This window comes from Hyperoodon ampullatus, assembly GCF_949752795.1.
Source record: "Hyperoodon ampullatus genome assembly, chromosome: 17".
Taxonomy (NCBI): Eukaryota; Metazoa; Chordata; class Mammalia; order Artiodactyla; family Ziphiidae; genus Hyperoodon; species Hyperoodon ampullatus.
In genome coordinates this window covers 59111913-59132220 of record NC_136930.1, presented here as the reverse complement: position 1 = coordinate 59132220, position 20308 = coordinate 59111913, and the positions used below count along the sequence as shown (strand labels likewise).

At 41.6% G+C, this 20308-nt stretch overlaps 1 protein-coding gene across 1 annotated transcript; it reads right to left on the bottom strand.

Annotated features, from left to right (window-relative positions):
- Nucleotides 1-5990: 5990 nt before the first annotated feature.
- CCN3 (cellular communication network factor 3) lies at nt 5991-13196 on the bottom strand. Its single transcript, XM_079722490.1, has 5 exons — nt 13098-13196; nt 12741-12966; nt 11394-11648; nt 9799-10013; nt 5991-6288 (listed from the first exon to the last, which is right to left on the bottom strand). Exons 1-5 carry the CDS (start codon nt 13179-13181, stop codon nt 5992-5994), a joined length of 1077 nt encoding a protein of 358 aa, XP_079578616.1. The 5' UTR covers nt 13182-13196; the 3' UTR covers nt 5991.
- Between the last annotated feature and the right edge of the window lie 7112 nt (nt 13197-20308).

Here is a 20308-nt window from a genome sequence, read left to right as displayed (position 1 = left end):
TTTAATAACATTTTTGTACTTCTGAAAGTGGGACTTTTGTACTTATAATTGATGGTGTGTCCTAGGTCAACTGGAAGAATTTTTTATTTCTTTTTGATGTATAAATTAATAGTACCTCTTATGATTGATGGCTCCTAAAATGAGATAGAATTTGGAATTGTACTTATTACTGCTAATCTGACTATGTGAAGTATGCAAGGAAATATGAGAGGCTTCAGTGTAAACCCCATTCTGGAGCATCAATTTTGCTTGAAGATTTAGGTGGGAAAAGTTGAATAAGCTAGCCAATTAGAAATTTTAAATGTTATTTTTATATTTAAACAAACATGGCTGGATTAAAAAGAAGTCAAGATTTACCTGAATTTTTAAGAGAAAAATGTGGCATGCCATAGAAACTTTGGCTTGGAATGCTAGATTTCTGTTGTAGTTGTTTATTATACTCTGCTGTTTAGAGTAAGGTGATGGAAAAGTTTGAGAAGCACGGTGTGAAGCAGTGGCAAGAAAATCAAACAACGTCCCTGCCCTCATGGAGCTTAGAGTCTAATGGGAGAAAAACATGAAAACAAATAACAGATGTAGGGTATTTTAGCATTTATGATAGAATTACTACAAGGAGCATTTAGGCACAAAGGAGGGAGTGGCCAGTTCTGTTAGGGGCTTAAGGGTGCAATTGACAAGACTTCTTAGAGAAGGTGACCTTGAAGTATATTTTTGAATGAGGATATGGAGTTTAGAGAGAAGACAGGGCACACTCAACAGGACCCTTGTCGTTTTTATCCTTTTTCCTGGGCACTGAGATGCTCTGTAGTATTGGGGAGGATTCTCACTGCTGAACTTGCAGAGGAACTAGAACTTGCATGTACTGGGATCTTCTCTGGCAAGGTCTTCCAAGGATCTTGTGGGTGGCCTTGCTTTAGCAGGACAAATTTGGGTCAGCATGGAGCATATTGATCTTTATTTAACCCAAGCTAAGAACTTTATAACCTCTTCCAGACTTCTGAATCTGTGCTACAAACAGATCTTGCTTCTCTGATTCTGCTAATAAAGTAGAAGTCCAAGCAACATCCTCTTCTTGGATTATAAAACATTTATTTCCAAGCACCTTCCAGCCCAACAGTACTGGTGGGCTGTTCATTCTGTGAAACTCTGCCATTTGCATGGAACTGCATATTCTTTTGTAGAGCTTCCTGGGTTGAAATTCAGACCTTCATTTTCTTGTCCTAAAGAGAAAGGCACATATCCTTTAGTAAGAATTGTACAGCATTGCCATCCTTACCCTTTGAACCTTCTGATTATCCCTGGAACAGCTGGCTTAATGTAGCAGTAATTCACAGTCCTCAGCAGATTGGCTGCAGAGAATTCTTCATTATTCAGAGTTCAGCAAGTGCCAGCAGTGTTACTGAAGTGGTAATTGAATTTGGTGAACCCTCTGTGGTCAAGACAGCATAGCACTGCCTGCAAGAACCATGCGGTGTGGTTAAGATGAATATACTTCCAACAAAAATGAATCTTCAAACTAAGCTCGATAGCACAGGGCCAAAAGGACATACTGTTTTGATGATTTGACTTGTGATGTTGAGCATTTTGGAGTGAAATCCATTCAGAAGCATGACAACGTGTACCTACAAGGAAGACCCTGGGAGAGAAGTCTAATACTGCCCAGAAATCTCCAGCAAAAGCTTTACTGATAATCTCATCAAGCACAGATAGGCATGTGACAAATTTATTTCCTTGCTTAAAGATGTCCTTGCTGCATTGTTGAATTGAATCCTTGTGTGGTAAAAGAAAAGAAAATTCCTCCAATAATTTTCAGTGAAGCGTGCCTTATCACTAAACAGCAATTAAGTGCTTTCAAAATTTCACATTCACAGAATGATCTCAACAGTCTCACTACTTTGCAATGCAGTTTCTAAAAGAGAACATTTATAGTTTGGGAAAACAGCACAAAAATGAAAACTGTTGGAATTGTTTTGGTTGCTGAAAATATACTTGGCCTCAGTGGCTGCGGCGCTGTAGAAAAGAAAGAACTTTGGCTCTGAGCTCAGGCAGACTCTGAGTTTGAATCCCAGCTCCTTCATTTACTGTGTCCTTAATAGGTCATTAACTTCTTTTAGTCACTATGTCTTTTCCTGTAAAAATGAGGTCAGTAATGTCTGCCTCTGAACATGACATGCAAAGACTAAGGGGCAGTGTTTGTCTTTACTGGATACTTATCATATTAACAGCTGTCATTTGCTGGCCTACTAGGTGCCTGGCGTGGTCAACTGCTTATGAACATGTATAATGTTACAACAATACATAGTTTATACTTAGGGTGACCAGCTCATCCCAGTTTGCCTGGGACTGTCCTGATTTTACAACTGAAAGTCCTGAGTCTCAGGGACCATCTCAGTCCAGGACAAACTAGGGTGATTGACTACTGTCTCAATATTATGGTTTCACCTTACAGGTGTGGAAACTGAGGCTCAGAGGGTGTATCCAAATTTTTCAATATCCCACAGCTGGGAAAGAATAGGTCCCATATGCAACCCAGGTTTGGAAAACTCCAAAGCCTGCACTGTCTGCAGCCCTAAATTCTGCTCGGTAAGTATAACTTTCCTTGCTGTATTACTAGAACGTTCTGGATTTAACAAATATTTGTAGATCAGATCACATTTTTTTCAACTGGCTGAAATTATAATCTCAGGAATGCATGTGTGTGTTTTTGCAGATGTTACAGAGTGGGGAGATCTCTAAGTGAGAGATAAAGAAAATCATAGTGATAGTGATACTGAAAAAGATAGTTTAAAAGCCTAACATCTATTTTGAAGAACATTTTATCTTTTGTCAATGCATAACTCATTGATTCATTCACTTATACATCCGTCCATCCATTCATTCAGTAGGTTTACAGTGAGGTCCTATTGTGTTCCAGGTACTGGGGCAGATACAAAGAAGACTAACGTACTGGTCTCAAGATGCTCAAAGTAATGGGATTGTTAAAGAATAATTGTAAAATAACTAATGATGAAAAATCTGAAAGAGAAATTAAGGAAACACTCCCATTTACCATTGCAACAAAAAGAATAAAATACCTAGGAATAAACCTACCTAAGGAGACAAAAGACCTGTATGCAAAAAACTATAAGACACTGATAAAAGAAATTAAAGTTGATACAAACAGATGGAGAGATATACCATGCTCTTGGATTGGAAGAATCAACATTGTGAAAATGACTATACTACCCAAAGCAATCTACAGGTTCAATGCATTCCCTATCAAACTTCAGACTATACTACAAAGCTAGAGTAATCAAGACAGTATGGTACTGGCACAGAAACAGAAATATAGATCAATGGAACAGGATAGAAAGCCCAGAGATAAACCCACGCACATATGGTCAGCTTATCTTTGATAAAGGAAGGAAGAATATACAATGGAGAAAAGACAGCCTCTTCAATAAGTGGTGCTGGGAAAACTGGACAGCTACATGTAAAAGAATGAAATTAGAACACTCCCTAACACCATACACAAAAAGAAACTCAAAATGGATTAAAGACATAAATGTAAGGCCAGAAACCATAAAACTCTTAGAGGAAAACATAGGCAGAACACCCTATGACATAAATCACAGCAAGACCCTTTTTGACCCACCTCCTAGAGAAATGGAAATAAAAACAAAAATAAACAAATGGGACCTAATGAAACTTCAAAGCTTTTGCATAGCAAAGGAAACCATAAACAAGATGAAAAGACAATCCTCAGAATGGGAGAAAATATTTGCAAACAAAGCAACTGACAAGGGATTAATCTCAAAAATTTACAAGCAGCTCACAAAGCTCAATATAAAAAAACCCAAACAACTCAATCCAAAAATGGGCAGAAGACCTAAATAGACATTTCTCCAAAGAAGGTATACAGATTTCCAACAAACACATGAAAGGATGCTCAGCATCACTAATCATCAGAGAAATGCAAATCAAAACTACAATGAGGTATCACCTCACAGCAGTCAGAATGGCCATCATCAAAAAATCTACAAACGATAAATGCTGGAGAGGGTGTGGAGAAAAGGGAACCCTCTTGCACTGTTGGTGGGAATGTAAATCGATACAGCCACTATGGAGAACAGTATGGAGATTCCTTAAAAAACTAAAAATAGAACTACCATACAACACAGCAATCTCACTACTGGGCATATACCCTGAGAAAACCATAATTCAAAAAGAGTCATGTACCACAATGTTCATTGCAGCTCAATTTACAATAGCCAGGACATGGAAGCAGCCTAAGTGTCCATCGACAGATGAATGGATAAAGAAGATGTGGCACATATATACAATGGAATATTACTCAGCCATAAAAAGAAACGAAATTGAGTTATTTGTAGTGAGGTGGTTGGACTTAGAGTCTGTCATACAGAGTGAAATAAGTCAGAAAGAGTAAAACAAATACCGTATGCTAACATATATATATAGAATCTAAAAAAAAAAAAAAGGTTCTGAAGAACGTAGGGGCAGGACAGGAATAAAGACGAAATTTTTAACATATGGAAGTGTCTTGCAGGTTGTCCAGAAAAAAACATCAGGGATCCAGATATTGAATTGAGTAGAAAGTGTGGAGAATATCTGAGGCCTTGGCAATGGGGATCACCAAATTAAGAGCTGTCTTTTGTTTTCCTTCTGATAAGAAGTTGTAAGCTCAACTAAAGATGACCACTTTGCTTTCAATATTTAATTTGTAAATTTTAATTTATGTTTTCAATAAACTCAGAAGCACAAAAATAACAGCAGAGTCATACACTGATAAGATCATGTTTATTTAGTGATGTCTGACAAATAGAGAAAGTAAAAGGAATATTTTAAAAATGTATAATTTATATTTATATAAATACTTCAAAGGAGAAAAGCTGAACACATAAGTTGACATTAGAAGAATGTATACATTTTAAGTTTGCAACCTATCTTATAGCCTGACAAGTTAGATACATGTATGTAGACACATATATCTTGTTCATGAGTTTGCATAACTAAGGCCCAAGGATAAGTCTGGGGATCTGTACAATAATTCTAAACTCCCATACAGTTTGTAGTATCTTGCCACTGCAGTCTTGTCGATTTTGTTCTTCTTTTTCAAAATTCCACTACCAGCACACTTGAAAGTCATTAAAGGTTGTAATCAGGTGCTTTGGGCCTCAGTTTATTCATCAGTAAGGTGAGAGGAGCCCTACTGATATGTTCTGCTTCTTCTGAATTAAAAAACTAGTGATCCCCAGCAGCCTCCAGACACATACAAATGTCTGAGGGCTGGTAGAGGCTGGTCATCTATGTATAAGGGAGAGCTTTCTGTTTAGCTTCTTTCTTTTGGGAAGGAGTCAACTTGTCTGAAATGGAGCCAATTTATGACACCAGTGCACTTAATTAATAAGCATTCCATTACTGTAGATACAGTTTGTTTTCTATGTACACAGAAAACTAATAATCTCTAGATTTCGAGTTGAAGAGCTATATGTTTCCTCGGATCTAGGAATTTGAAGTTCAGAGTTGAGCTACTCAAAAAGAGTGCTCCACAGAGAACCCTTAGGTCAAATCTCAATCTATGGTGAAATATTTGTATGATGACACCCTCAGTGTGACCTTAGATTTCACTGTGTCATTCATTACTGTGACCTTTTCTTGAAATTTCACTAGTGTATAACAAAATGAGTGTAATGTGATACAGTCTACACAGTAAGACATATATCTGATTTCTGAATTTACAGAAATTTTCATGTGTATCAAACAGCACAAAAGAATGTCATCCCTAAGCACTATCCTGAGCTTACCTTGATTCCAAGTTTACAGTTAATCATATCTTTCATGAAAAAAAAAACAGACATAACTGACCTCATATGACCAAAGAAAATACATGAGACGCAGATGTGGATAATAATTCTTTGTAATTTTTCTTATAGTCATCTGATAGTGGGTGGCTACAGGTTGCCTCTGTAGGTGGGCTTCTTAGGGGACACATTACATTTCTCCTTTACTGGTGTTTGGCTTTAAGTCTTGGATGAAAGACGCATTGTTATGAGGACAGTTGTTGTGACAGGTGCAGGTCCCGATGACCATCACTGGTTTCTTGAGGATCTGCCCTGGGGAGCACTGGAACTCCACCTGGATGGTTTTGGTGTTGTGTGGGGTACAGCATCGGCCATCGCTGCAGACACCGCAGAACCTGGGCTTGTAGGTGTATAGGCTCGTGCAGTTCTCAAACTGCAGGTGGATGGCTTTGAGTGACTTGGTGGTGCGGAGACACTTTTTCCCTTTCTAAGAAAGAAGAAAAGGAGTGATGCATGAAATGGCCATCATTCCTCCAAGGGATCAGTCTAGGCATATGGAATAACTTGCTAGTTGCCTACCCAAAATCTGTTGCTCTTTCTTCTTTGCTAACAGAATGTTAATTTTGTTTGAGTAATGTGGTCCACTACAAGTATATTCTTCCCCAGAATATCTGGGAGCTTGCAACGGCCTTGTGGCCAAGTTCTGGCCAGTGATACATAAACCAAGGGATTCTGGGAAATCTTTTGCCCTTCAGATGGGTACAGTTCTTAATCGCTTCCTGCATTCATTTGCCTTCCTATCTAGAATGTGGAAATCATGCCTAATTGTATATAACCATCTTTGACCATGTGGAATAAGCATGAAGATGAAAGCATATGTATGATAAAGAAACCTAATTTTTCAAACCACCATAAATAGGCTTTGGCGTTGTTATTAGCCCAATACATTCTTAGGTGTTATAAAGAGAAATGGAATAAATATGGCATCACTGCAAGCTTACTAATGTTTCAAATATTTTTCAGACATTAACTTACTTAACCTTATTAGGAACACTCACTCATACAAGGAGCAGTTATTCACATAAAGAGCAACTGTCCAAGTTTTATAGATGAGTAAACGTAGTCTCAGAGGCCAAAGTGATCAGAAAACATCTAGAACCTGAATTTGTCCGACACAAAGCCCATTCCTTCTATTACACTGTGACCTCAGGAAAGTCTAAGACAGTGGGATTTAAGGTTAGTTTCCATGAAGGCATGGTAAGTGGAGAATTTATTCAACATTCCATTGGTAAGAGTTGAAGAGGAACCCCAATATTGATAATTCAGTAAGACAGTGATGATATGTTAATTTCCCACTTAGATTTCTTCACCTAATTTGTCACAATATTCCACTGCTTTTCACCTTCCTAGTTGTAATCCACAGCTTGTGGAGTGATGAGACTTGGAATTCTCTAAAATTGGTAGCTCTCAAACTGTAGTAAGAGTACATCAGAATTATCTAGAGAGTTTGTTAAAACACACATTGTTGGGCCTTACACCCAGAGTTTCTGATTCAGTAGGTTTGATGTGGGGTCCCATAATTTGCATTTCTAACAAGTTCTTAGATGATGCCGCTGGTCTGGGGATCACGCTTTGAGAAGCACCATCTCACATTTAAGAATCTTTTGGTGATAAGGAAGTAATGATTATTAGGTTGGCATTTCCCTAGATTCCAAACAAATTTCTGGCCCCTTAATGAAATACATATATATATATATATGTATATATATATATACATATATATATATACTATAAATAAATGTCTTAAATATAATATCTCCCAATATTAAACTTGGTGCAAGGTACAAGAAAAATATGAATTTTTGGAAAAAGAAGCAATAGAAAAAGCAAAATTTTAAAGTCATGACATGGAAATGGCTTATTTAATAAGCAAGTTACTGTGTACTTGACAATATTTAAAGGCTTCTTGTTTTTTCCTTTTTAATATTTAATGTTTAGTGTATATTTTTGCCAATATCCACAAAAAGGTACAAGGTCTGCAATATCTCTCTCTGTGTGTGTGTGTGTGTGTGTGTGTGTGTGTGTGTGTGAGAAAGAGAGAGAGACAGAGGGAAGGACAGAAACAGAGAATAAGGTGTTTCTAGGTGCTCTTTCTAAATTGGTGGAAGAAGCATAAAGTTAGAATGGACCTCAAAAAGTCATACAGCTAAGTAGCCATATAACAATGCAACCACTAGAGACTCTTATTTTATCAATAAATAGAAATTATGGTTCATACTAGGTAATGATATTTATGTTAACAGAGTAATCTATGCCCAGCACTTCGCAAATTCATTCTGTTTAATCCCCATGACAACTCTGAGATAGATACTGTTAATGTCTCTGTTATATGGGGGAAAGAACTGAGGCTTAAAGGTTAAGAAAATCACCCAAGATCCCATAGCTAGTTCATGTGGAAAGCCAAGATTTAAAGCCAGGCTGTCTGGCTCCAGAGTTGCACCCTTAAGCATGAGATGATATTGCCTCAGTGGAGAGATAAGTAAATCTTTCATTGTTAGGGACAGCTTTATTTTGGCCTTAGGTTTGTACAAGGGTCCATACACTAGTTCTATTTGGGTACTGCATTTATCTGACCTAGAGCTCTGCTAACAAGGCTTGTGATGTCATCAGGAACCAATCAGAGCTTCTGATCTGCATGCCTTGTACTCAGCGTTAACACACTGAGTTGATATCATTCCAGCAAAAAAGGAAAGAAATGTGCTATTTTATTTGGCACAGATAGCCTTATGCTGGCAAATGTACTAGTCATACTAGGCTTTTTGAAATACAGAAAATAATTCCCAGACATCCATTCATTTATTCATCAACAGTTGTTTATCAAGCACACAGTACATCCCAGTTAGGATGTGGGGGACTGAGGGATGAGGAAGGCAGATGTGGTCCCTACTCTGTTGCTTCCTTCAGACTGAACCTAAAGGGTGAAGAAAGCTGAGCTCAGAAATGACCTCTCTAAAATAAATCATGTTTGACCACTGAGTAGCCAGTTTTTTCCAGGATGAAATGAGATTTGCCAGACTTTTCTCAACTGGGGACATTACTGTAGTGGTCTGGCCCCTCTCTCTTCATCTGCTGTGAGTTGCTGGGGATATTTCAATACATTAAAGAGAAAATAAAAGACGGTAAACTCCTTCATTAGAGCTGACCTTGAAGTCAGCTTCACAGTGACATTCTAAAGCCCAGGCCCCCCTCCCGAATAAAACATAACTCTCAACTTTTAGGTTGTGAATATTTTTTTAAGTCTACAGGTGTAAAGTAAACACTTTCCAAACTGGAACAAAAGAAGACAAATCTCAACATTTGGAACAACTGGCACCAATGGTGGATGTTCTCAGAAAGATCCATCTGACAAGACACAGCAAGAAGCAGTTAGAATGGTCATTGCCCCCTTTTCCACAGGAGTGTGGAATGGACAAGACAGTGGGGAATTGTAACAGGGAAGAGCAAAATCTGACTCCATGTTGGATCTGTTTCTTTTACTTTAAGCTTTGCTTTTTGTTGCTTTTGTTTTTATAATCATACATAATGGGCTGCCTCAGGGAACCCTGCCCCATGCCTGAATGTTAAACTAAAGTGCCTTTGTTCAGCTCACAGGGAGACAATCTGACCCTGCCCACCTGTGAATGCCTGCAGAAAAGAAGAAATTAACACATCCCCTCCCTGATGCTGGCCAAGCCTGGAGATATTTTGCAAAATCAATGGTCTTTTTACTTTATTTCCTCACCTCCTCCCCCTCTCTGTTCTATAAAATAAACTGTCATCCAGACCCCATTCAGATGGTTTTTGGCGACACTAGTCCACCATCTTCTCGGTCTGCTGGCTTTCTGAATAAAGTCACTATTCCTTGCCTTATAAGAAAAACAACAACAAAAAATAAAACACAGGCCCAAACAAGGCAATGCCACCTCCTCTGTGGTGGGGGCTCCTCCCAGGCTCATACCTTATCTGTCGGCTGCTTGTGCTCTTGGTCACAGGGCCGCACCACGCAGAGCCGGGTCTGCTTCACCATCTCGCAATGTGGATTCCTGTTGGTGACCCGGGTGGAAAAACCCATGCCACAACTCTTGGAACACGCACTCCACTCTGTGGTCTGCTCAATGCAGTTGATACCTGAGTCAGAGACTGCAACTCCTAGAGTGGCTTCGGTCCTGTAGGCTACAGGATGTTGAAATAAGGACAGTGTTATTGAGTAAAATGTGGGGATGGCAAAGTGGTCCTTTCAACCATCATTAGGAAGAGCGTCTCATCCAGTTCGGTACCTGTGCAACTCAGGTGTTCTCAGGGGGCAGACCTGGATCTCTGTGTTTATAAACCCCTAACAGGTAGCACAATGCCTGGCACATGGTTGGCATCTGGATCTCTGTATTTATAAACCCCTAACAGGTAGCACGAGGCCTGGCACATGGTCGGCCTTCAAGAAATCTTTGTGGAATGACTGTCCGATTTGTTCATAAGAAGTTTAGGAGAACCTCTTTGAGAAGCTTAGTAGTTTTAAGAATATAGCACAGTATAGCATCAAAAACCATTCCATAAACCGTAATGTTTTCAATGTGTGATTTTGTCCAGAGAAAGGATAATGAAAAAATTGTAATTGGATGAGTAAGTAGAACCGACCAACTCAGAATAGTGATGGAGGTAATGCTCTGCCTTAGGGAGGTAGAATTGGTTATTTGGGTTGTAGGATATGGTCACTGGGACTTTGATGACAGACAGTTCTGTCTCAACACTTAATATGCATGTCCTAGGGCAAATCTCCTCTCTTACATGGCAGTTTTCCTATCTGTAAGCATGGCTGAGAATTTCTGACTTCAGAAAAACTGTAAAGTTCTGTGTACTGCCAGTATAAATAATCTGGCTGATTAATGGCTTCTAAAATATTCTCTACTGGATCTTGAATGCTTGCTTTTCAAAAAAAAAAAAAATCAGTTCCTTTATAAGCCAAAACAAAAGGAAAAGCAAAACAAAGATCCTGAAGTGTCATTTGATCCTTCCTGCAGCACCTGGAAAGGTGGCATTTCTCTGTGACACCTGTCCAGGGATGGCCTTCTTTAGGGAAGCTGGTCTTAAGAGTGCATAGGTAGTTGACAGAGTCCAGAAAAGAAAGAGCCATCACCAGGCCCTTTGCAAATGGCTTAAATGGTGTTCCCATGGAGTTGACACTTGCCACAAGTATAGAAGCTGTATTGATTGCATGTTTTGCATAAAGTTGCCAAAGCACATCTTTGCAATGTTAACAAGGGTCAAGTGGGATAGACTAAAATATAAATGGCAGTCGTGTAATAAGAAAAATCACTCCTATGGCTCAACAGAACCACTGGAAGTGATTCTCCTTCAGGAGAGACTGTGTGTACTTCAATAACTTGTCTGGGATTCCAACACATGATGTGTCTGATCTCAGTGGGCAAGCTGGACTCCACAACTGAATGACCAGAAACTGAAGCCAGTTTCTCACTGCAGATCCCAAAGAGCATACATGCTTCCTGCCTGCACTTATTCCTGTGCTGTGATCATTTTCAGGTATGTTGAATTTCTCACCTGGAAGGGTTTGGAGGCCCCCTAATGTACCCGTCTCATTGGAGTCACAGATCCACTTTTCACAGCACTCCCCAGGCACTTTAACTTTTCTCGGAGCTGGGCAGTCAGGCTGGGGCAGTAGCAGGTCTTCTTCACAGCGGGGCACACAACCAACCTGCCCATCTTGGCAGGCGCACTGGTATTTGCAGCTAGGCTGGAAGGTCTCTCCACTTTGGTAGATGACTCCATCGAACACACAATTGTCTCCTTCTATCGCTAGAATGTTGGGGAAGCAGGGCAGAGAGGGAGGGGGAGAGAGAAAATCAAGAACACAATGCATCGAAGGGGCTATATAAGAGCCACAGCGCATGTTCCAAGCCCCAAATCATTCTTTTTCTAGTTGAGGCCATCTGGTTGCTGATCCATCACCAGCAGAGAGATGTCCTCATGGAGGCCTCCCAGTGCAAGAAGAAACACTCAAGACCACCCAGTCCCGCCACTCATTTTACGCATGAGGAAAGACGGGCAGAGCGTGAAGTGACATTCCCCAGGGTCCTCAGCTGTTGTTCCCAATGATAAAGTCGTTTCACAGGAACCTCCTTAGATTCTCCTACTTCAGAAGCTCAGAATTAAAAAGAAAAAAGTGCTCTTCATAGCCTCCAAACAGGTTCACTGGTCAAATTGGGAAGGGCATGAGGATTCCTTGGCATTCCAGCACAATAAATCATTACTCGTTTAGAGAAGAAACTAAAAGGCTATTCCAAGCCCTCTTATCCAGGGAGGCAGGGACAGGTCTCCAACTAAATGCTGAACCGTGTGGGAAATTGATCCCCAGTTGATTAAGTTTCACCATCCTGGATTGGCGGGTTGCCTGCATTTTTATTTTACTCACGGCCCAGACAGGGGTTGCATAGTCATCCCAGGAGAGTAGTGGCTGCTTTGGCTCATGTAGGACAATTACAGGTGTGAAAACAAACCAGCCTGGCTACAGTTGGGGGAACTGTGAGCCTGTGAGTAAGCCCAAGCTTCCATCACCCCCCAAGCGTCCCCTGGTAACTTCCAAAGGAAATGACTTCACTGGCCCTTAAGTCTGCTCTGTTCCCTGTCTATCTAGATCCTTCTCTAAGGAGGCACATGCTTCTCACCTCCGCGGGCAGGTTTCCCTTCTGGCTTCTGGCGCTCCGCAAAGCCCCACGCGCCCCCAGACCATCCCCGGCAGGCACACAGCGCTCCATAAACATCACCCACGGCATCACTGTTAGTATTTGCTCATCACCCTCTCGGGAGTGGGGGGAAGGGGAGAGGAAACAGCGGGCAGCTCCGCTAGTTGAGGGACAGGAGGTCAGGCGGAGGAGGGGGCAGGGTTACCCATGCAGATGCCAGTCTGGGCGCTGGGGTCCGCTCTGCGGTCGCAGAAGAGACCGCGGCTCTCCTCGCAGGGCAGCATCACGGAGCAGCTCTCGCCGCGCTGGCGGGCGCACACCAGGCAGCAGGAGCAGTCGTCCAGCACGGCTCTCACTCCGGGGGCGCAGGTCGGCGGCTTCTTGGGGCACGGAGCCGGGCACGAGGAGGGGCAGCGCGGAGTCGCAAGGACCTGGGGAGGGGCGAGATCAGAAGGAGAAACTTCTTAGCAGGGACCCTGGAAGGCAGAGCAACCCGGGACCGAGCAGGGGCCGCCCAAGAAAGGCAAAGTAACCCGAGGCACCTGACGAGTGTGCCACTCACCTGTCCCAGGAGATGGAAGAGCAGGAAAGCCAGGCAGAGGCACTGATTGCGTGGACCGAGACGCAGGCTCTGCGCACTCTGCATGTTGAGGCTTTTTCCTGCCGCTTTCACAGGGCTTTCCAGGTCGGAGGTTGGATCTGCGCGCCCTGCTCCTGGTCGGGCTCGCCCCTGCCCGGCGCCACCGCGCAGGTTTTATAGCGCGCTCCTGGGACGCGCACAAGCCGGTTGGCTGCAGCTCAGGCAGGAGGCGGGGGGATCGGCGGGGTGGGGAATGGAACGAGCCCCGGAGTTGCCATAGCAATTGGCCGTGGGTGCCGCTCTCCTTAGGGCGCGGCCCCGGGGCCTGCATGTGCCTGTGTGTAGCGACTGGCTTTTCCCAGAGCGCCGGGAGGGGCTGGGTGGAGGCCCAGGGCCAGGACCCAGCGTTTCGCCGAGCGCGTGGGAAGGAAACGCCCGTTTCCTCCTGGAAGCTGCTTCGCTTTCCCCCAGGACTAAGACACCGCCACTCCCCGTCACGCTTCTCCTCCACCCTGGCCGTTCCCAGCTAGGTTGCAAACGTGGGGCTCCCCTAAAGGGGTGTCCGATGTTTGGGACCATCTGTGAGGGGTTGGCTAGAGGCCCGGGGGTTTAGTCATAAAGGAAGCACATGCAAGTTTGTCACCGTTTAGGGCACGCTTTGAGAGTGTTGAGAGAGGGGGAGGGGAGAGAGGGAGGAAAGGAGAAACAGAAGGGAGAAGGTAGTGGCTGGGGGCGGGGCGGGGGGCGCAGAAAGTAGAAGAAGTCTCAAAGTGAGGATGGCGGATGATGCTGTTTACCGAAAGGCAAAAAGTTCTTTTGACTTGAACCATTCCAAGCCCCGCTGGTTCTTAAAACCCCCGATTCTGCAGGTTTGGTAGAAATACAAGTGAAACATAATGAAATAACAATATAAGAGCCCGAGGTACATAAAAACTTTCTGCCTGATAGAGAAAAACCTTGAAACACCAGTGGTGTCACGCCTCCTGTGAAACAGCACATGTCAGACTACAAGAGCCTGTGAGAGTGTATAAGGTCCCTCCAGCTCAGCCCCTGTCAAAACCTCAGCGAATTGAGGAAGGTACTTGCTTTACTGAGCCGACACTCCAGCAAATCCGATCCCTCTCCCACCTGGCACCTACTTTCGAAAGTGACTGCCGTGAAACGCTTGTCATCTCTCAGGAGGAGCGGAGCAGTTTGCCTGCTCCAAAGTTGACACTGCTTGATGGTTTAAAAAAAAAAAAAAAAAGTCTCCCCTGTACTTCAGCTTCGCTGCTGCCTCTGGGATAACGATCCCCAGCTCCTTTGGGGGTAGTCGTGTTGGAAAGACACTTTTCAGAACAATTATACAGGCGTGTGATGGAGCTCTAGGCTTTAAAAGGAAACAAATTTCCTCTAGGTCATCCAGCTCCAGCGTGAAGGAAATCAAAGGCAGCTTATGTAAGGGTGCAGGTCTGCCTCTGCCTTGCCTGCTTCCCCGCATGAAGTCATCCCAAGCCCTTCCGTATAGTTCTCTGAGCAGCTACAAACTGCTGTTACATAATTCCGAGCCTACACGAATTCTGCTTTCTTTGAGGAAAAGCAGACGGAGCAGTAAATCTTGGTGAGAGATTGGACAGTTAGTTTGTGCCATGTCGAGGACACTCAATATACTCTTCAAATTGATGGGCTTCATGGTCTAGTGATGCTTCCACCTGGCTGTACGTCAGAATCAACCAGGGTGTATTTTTGAAAAATATAGATTCTTTTTTTAATGAGTTTTTAAAAAATTGAAGTATAGGTAATTTACAATGTTGTGTTAGTTTCAAGCATACAGCAAAGTGATTCAGTTATATATGTGGGTTATTATTTTCCATTAGAGGTTAGTACAAGATAGTGAGTATAGTTCCCTGTGCTATGCAGTAGGTCCCTATTGTTTACCTGTTTTATATATACTAGTGTGTATATGCTAATCCCAACCTCCTAATTTATATCCATCTCCCCACCCCTTGCTATCCTCTTTGGTAATCATAAGTTTGTTTTCTATGTCTGTGAATCTATTTCTGCTTTGTAAATAAGTTCATTTGTATCATTTTTTAAGTTCCATATGTAAGTGATAACATATGACATTTGTCTTTCTCTGTCTGAATTACTTAATATGATAATCTCTAGGTCCATCCATGTTGCTGAAAATGGCAGTATTTCATTCTTTTTTAAGGCTGAGTAACATTCCATTGTATATGAAAAATATAGATTCTTGGCCCCAACACTCAATCCACTCAGCTGGATTTTCTGGTGAAAGCTCTTGGTAGACAACACTTCAGTGTACTTGGAAATGGGAGCTGGCCTTCGGAAATCTTGATATGGAACAACTAGGAGCACAACTGTTGGAGAGGCAAGACTATAGGCCAAGTTTTCAATGTATGAATTGACAGAACAAGGAGAAATTGGCAGCATGGAGGTTGGGCTGACTCTTGTTGGAGAAGGGGCGGATGAGAGGAGAAACGTAACTTTAAGACAAGGAAGATGTCAGGTCACTGCTAACGTGTGCTGCCGTTCAGGTCTCTTGATTGCTGAAAGTGATAAAAACCAAACTGGACCTAGTTCCAGAAAGACGACTTTATTGGACAGAGGCTGTGGTATTTCACATAATAATGGTGTGGGAATGGTGCCACTAGGGCTCAGAGGCAACTGAGATCAGGACCTCGGAGCCATGAAGACTCCATCCCTCTATCTATCTTTAGTGCTTCTCTGTGTGTCAGCTTCTCAGTCTGTCCCACCACGGAGCAGCTTCTAATGTTTAAGGGAAGTGTCATCCTTAAGTTCTCCAAACCTCTTACATTATGACCTTGTCACCCCAGAAGGAATCTCCACTCTGTCATCTGCTATAAAGGATAAGGACCTCCACATTAAAACAAATGGAAATTGAAAATGAAGACATCTGATGACAATCATGTCAGGTCCTGCTTTGCCACCTCCAGGACACCGTCTCTTGAATCCTTTCCGCTAGGATAGATTTCATTCTCCCTGAAGGCCCAGCATCCCTTGCTTTTCTCTTTTATCTCTTAACTCACTGAAGAATAATGATGAGCTTATTTCTGTGTCTGTCTCCCTCTCCTGCCTGGGAGCCCTTGAGGACAGGGAGCAGGTCATATTCTCCATAATACCCCCAACACCTATTTCAAGGATGGATCCGTTGTTTTTAGACCTTTTGAGACACTGCAAACCTCACTTGAATTTTTGTCATTTGTCACTGCTTTGCATACAATGAGGTAAGAAAGAACTGGAGGCTGTTTGTTCCTTTGTGGCAGTAGAGGCTAAGTTGGTCCTATCAGCCATCACCCATCTGCCCCTGACATGCACCTTCTCTTAGTCTTTCCGCGCACTCAGAGTCTAAAGGATAGCACACAGGCTGGTGATCTCCTGTGTGAAATAAACCATGTGTCAGTTGAGGTCTCTGGGGAAGTTAGGGGACCCCGTAATAGAGACTTTTCATGAGTTACTGGTCTTGGCTACCAACGAAGATGGTGACTCCACTGGGTTAGAAGGTGCAAGTACTGTGGTGGATTCACTTTTCCCCTTTCACTTCTTTCTCTCTTCCCTTTTCTTTACCTTAGATGTGGTACCAGAGACTCATTTCTCCCTCTCTATCTCAGATGAACTGTTAATGGATTTATATTCTTATGACTTATCAGTCAATGCTCCTACCTTTAGAGAATACATTTAGAGAACTTCCTACATTTTATAAAGGTAAACTTTTACAAGGGTTTCCATTGTTGTTGTTTTATCTTTTTCTTTATTATAAAAGATTTAAAATATATTGGCAGTGGCTTCTGTAGCAGGAAAGAGAAATATAAAGCACAGAATCCCATATTAAAAATGAAACCAAAAAAAGCAGTGACTATGGTGTTATCAACCCCAGGACAACTCCATCTCTCTCCTTTCCTCGGTGATCACATTCTCTGTAAGCTCATAGACATGCACCGCGTCTTCATTCAGCCATTGTTCAGCCAAGCCACATGATACTTAGGTCTCATAATGTGCCTCATAAATCAGCCTCTCAGCTCCTTAATTTTGTTGCTCTTTTCTGAATTTCCTTCCTAGGTCCCTTTTCTGGGGCCGCGGAGAGTTGGTAGAACACAAAGTAATTCCGATTATATGTTAGGCAGGTCAGCCCTACATAGTGTCCAGTTATATGGCTAATTTCAACCAAACCCTCTTGCTTTTCTGACAAAGCTCTTGACTTCTTGCTTTTCTAGAAACAATGAGGGGCAGAGAAGGAACACTGATGGGAACATTATATACTTAATGTTTAATGCTATCCTCTTTGGAAACATCTTCCTATTGCCCACATTTTTAACATTTATTTTTTAGTGCATTTCTTATTTAAATAAAACCCCAAAATGTAGGAGTTTAAGTAAAAAATTCAAACTATAACTTACCTAGAAATTTGAGAAATAAGTTAATTTCTCCCACTGCTAAATGACCTCCTTCTAGGGAAGTGAGCTTCTTGGAGAATTAAATAATTATTTTAAAAGTTTTTTGAACTGGAATGGAGTCTATCAAGTCTACCAATTTACATACCACATTCTCAACCCCCTGGCACTAGTCCTGCCCTTCCCTGTGCCCAGCTGAAGAAAGTGGCCACCAGGAGTTCTTTCTGTGTGACTTCTGTATGGCTTGTAATAGCTGGGTAGAATGAAACCAGTTCTGCTTCATGGACTAGAATCCTTTAGACCAGGAATTGGTGTCAGAAACAAAGGCACATACATATGGGCAGGACATCGTGTTAGCTAAGCCTCAGGAGTGCTGCATATTGGGTGATGGTGGACCCAACTCATAAAACCTGGTGTCCACCTGAAGAAGGAGAAGGGATGTAGTATCACTTGAATACAGGCAAAGCTCTGAATAGCTTCAAATGATTGCTCCTGGAGAAAGGAAAAAAATTTAGATTCTTTTTTGGGTGAGTCCCTATTCCCAAATGCTATCTCAGAGTATTAAAAAACTTAGGCAGACTCTCCTACCGAATCTCTGAAATCTTAGCAAGAAAACATAGACTTTTAGGAGAGGCAGGACTACAAAACAGTGTTGCATTTGACAATGTGAATATTCATAATATTCAATTCATGAATTGATAATTATTTTATACTTCATGGCATGAATCAAAGATGAAAAAGATGTTTTGCCTTTTCAAGGACTTTATAATCTAGTAGAAAAATGAAGTAAAAAAAATAGCTAAGGCATAAGGCAGAATGTGGTAATTCCTGTAAATAAACATAGGCAAAGTAACATGGGAACATAAAGGATGAGGAAATTCATTTCTTTGCTGTGAGAACATGGGTGTAATGGAGGCCAAAGAAAAAGTGTTTGGAAAATCTATAATTCCGTGTTCATTGTTTGTCTTTTTACTAAACCATGTTGCCTTGAAGACTGTATGACATTAAGTTGGATAAAGCATGGATAAGATTTTGAAACCTGGAGATGTAGGCTGAACAGAAATAGTGGAACAAAGGCATAAGGATGGGAAAATTCAGGACTTGTTCAGGAAATGAAGAGTGGTTTAATTTATCTGAAACAGAGGGAGGTCAGGCAAAATAAGTTTGGAAAAGTGGACCACAGTTGTCGACTCTTAGAAGAATATAAATGACAAATTCTAGAGTTTAGTTTTTTAAATATCTATCTATCTATCTATCTATCTACCTATCTATCTATCTATCTATCATTTCTCTACCTATCAGCAAGAAATTGTATGAACAGGGATATATGGGTTTGCCAAAAATTTTGTTTGGGTTTTTTGGTAAGATGTTATGGAGAAACCCGAATGAACTTTTTGGCCAGCCCAATATTTAGGAACATTGTTCTTTGAGAGTTTATGCTTGATTATAGGAGGAGGTGACCTGAGGTAAGTACTGCAGTTAAGACATTTTTGCAGTAGTTCAAGGATGATAATGAGGACTTGAACTAGTGGAGTGACAATGGGAAGGGAAAGAGGAGTTTGGAGGTAAGAGATGATTGGCCTTCAGTGGAGCTCTGGCTGGCTGTGGAAGGTCAGGCTCGTGACCGTATAAGTCTGATACCAGGTTTTGACCCTAGATAACTAAGTAATTTGTAATAGCATTTTGGTGGAAGCCAGATAACTTCTGTGGTGAAACATCTCTACCTGGGTTCAGATCCTTAGATCTTAGTCTACCTGGCCAGTCTGTGCCTCAGTTTCTTTCTCTGTCTGTAAGACAGGAATGATAATAATTGTTCTTCTTTTCTAGAATTGCTGTTAGGCTAAATAAGATGATACATGGAAAGCTCTGCAGCCCTTTTCAACAGGGTTCTGTGAGAGAATTAAGCCCTAACACCCTAAGGTATCCATTTCAATGAATTAACTTCTCTTTTCTGCATCTTGAATGGTACTAGCATGTAACACACTGTATAGGGAACCACGGGGCATCTCAGAAAGAAATTAGGGGAAGCTTATTATAAGATTTGGGCTCATATTAGATGATTTTGAGGACAATTCAAAGAAATTGCGTTCTTAAAAAATTGGGTTTTTAAAAAATCTATCTATGTATCTACCTATTTATCATTTATCTATCTATCATCATTTCTCTAGCTATCAGCAAGAAATTGCATGAACAAGGATATATTTGGATTGGGTGCTGAAAGGAAGCGAAGGTAATTCCATCATTGGTTATCTTTTTTTTTCTTTACATCTTTATTGGAGTATAATTGCTTTACAATGGTGTGTTAGTTTCTTCTTTATAACAAAGTGAATCAGTTATACATATACATATGTTCCCATATCTCTTCCCTCTTGCGTCTCCCTCCCTCCCACCCTCCCTACCCCACCCCTCTAGGTGGTCACAAAGCACAGAGCTGATCTCCCTGTGCTATGCGGCTGCCTCCCACTAGCTATCTATTTCACGTTTGGTAGTGTATATATGTCCATGCCTCTCTCTCGCTTTGTCACAACTTACCCTTCCCCCTCCCCATATCCTCAAGTCCATTCTCTAGTAGGTCTGTGTCTTTATTCCTGTCTTACCCCTAGGTTCTTCAAGACATTTTTTTTCTTAAATTCCATATATATGTGTTAGCATACGGTATTTGTCTTTCTCTTTCTGACTTACTTCACTCTGTATGACAGACTCTAGGTCTATCCACCTCATTACAAATAGCTCAATTTCATTTCTTTTTATGGCTGAGTAATATTCCATTGTATATACATG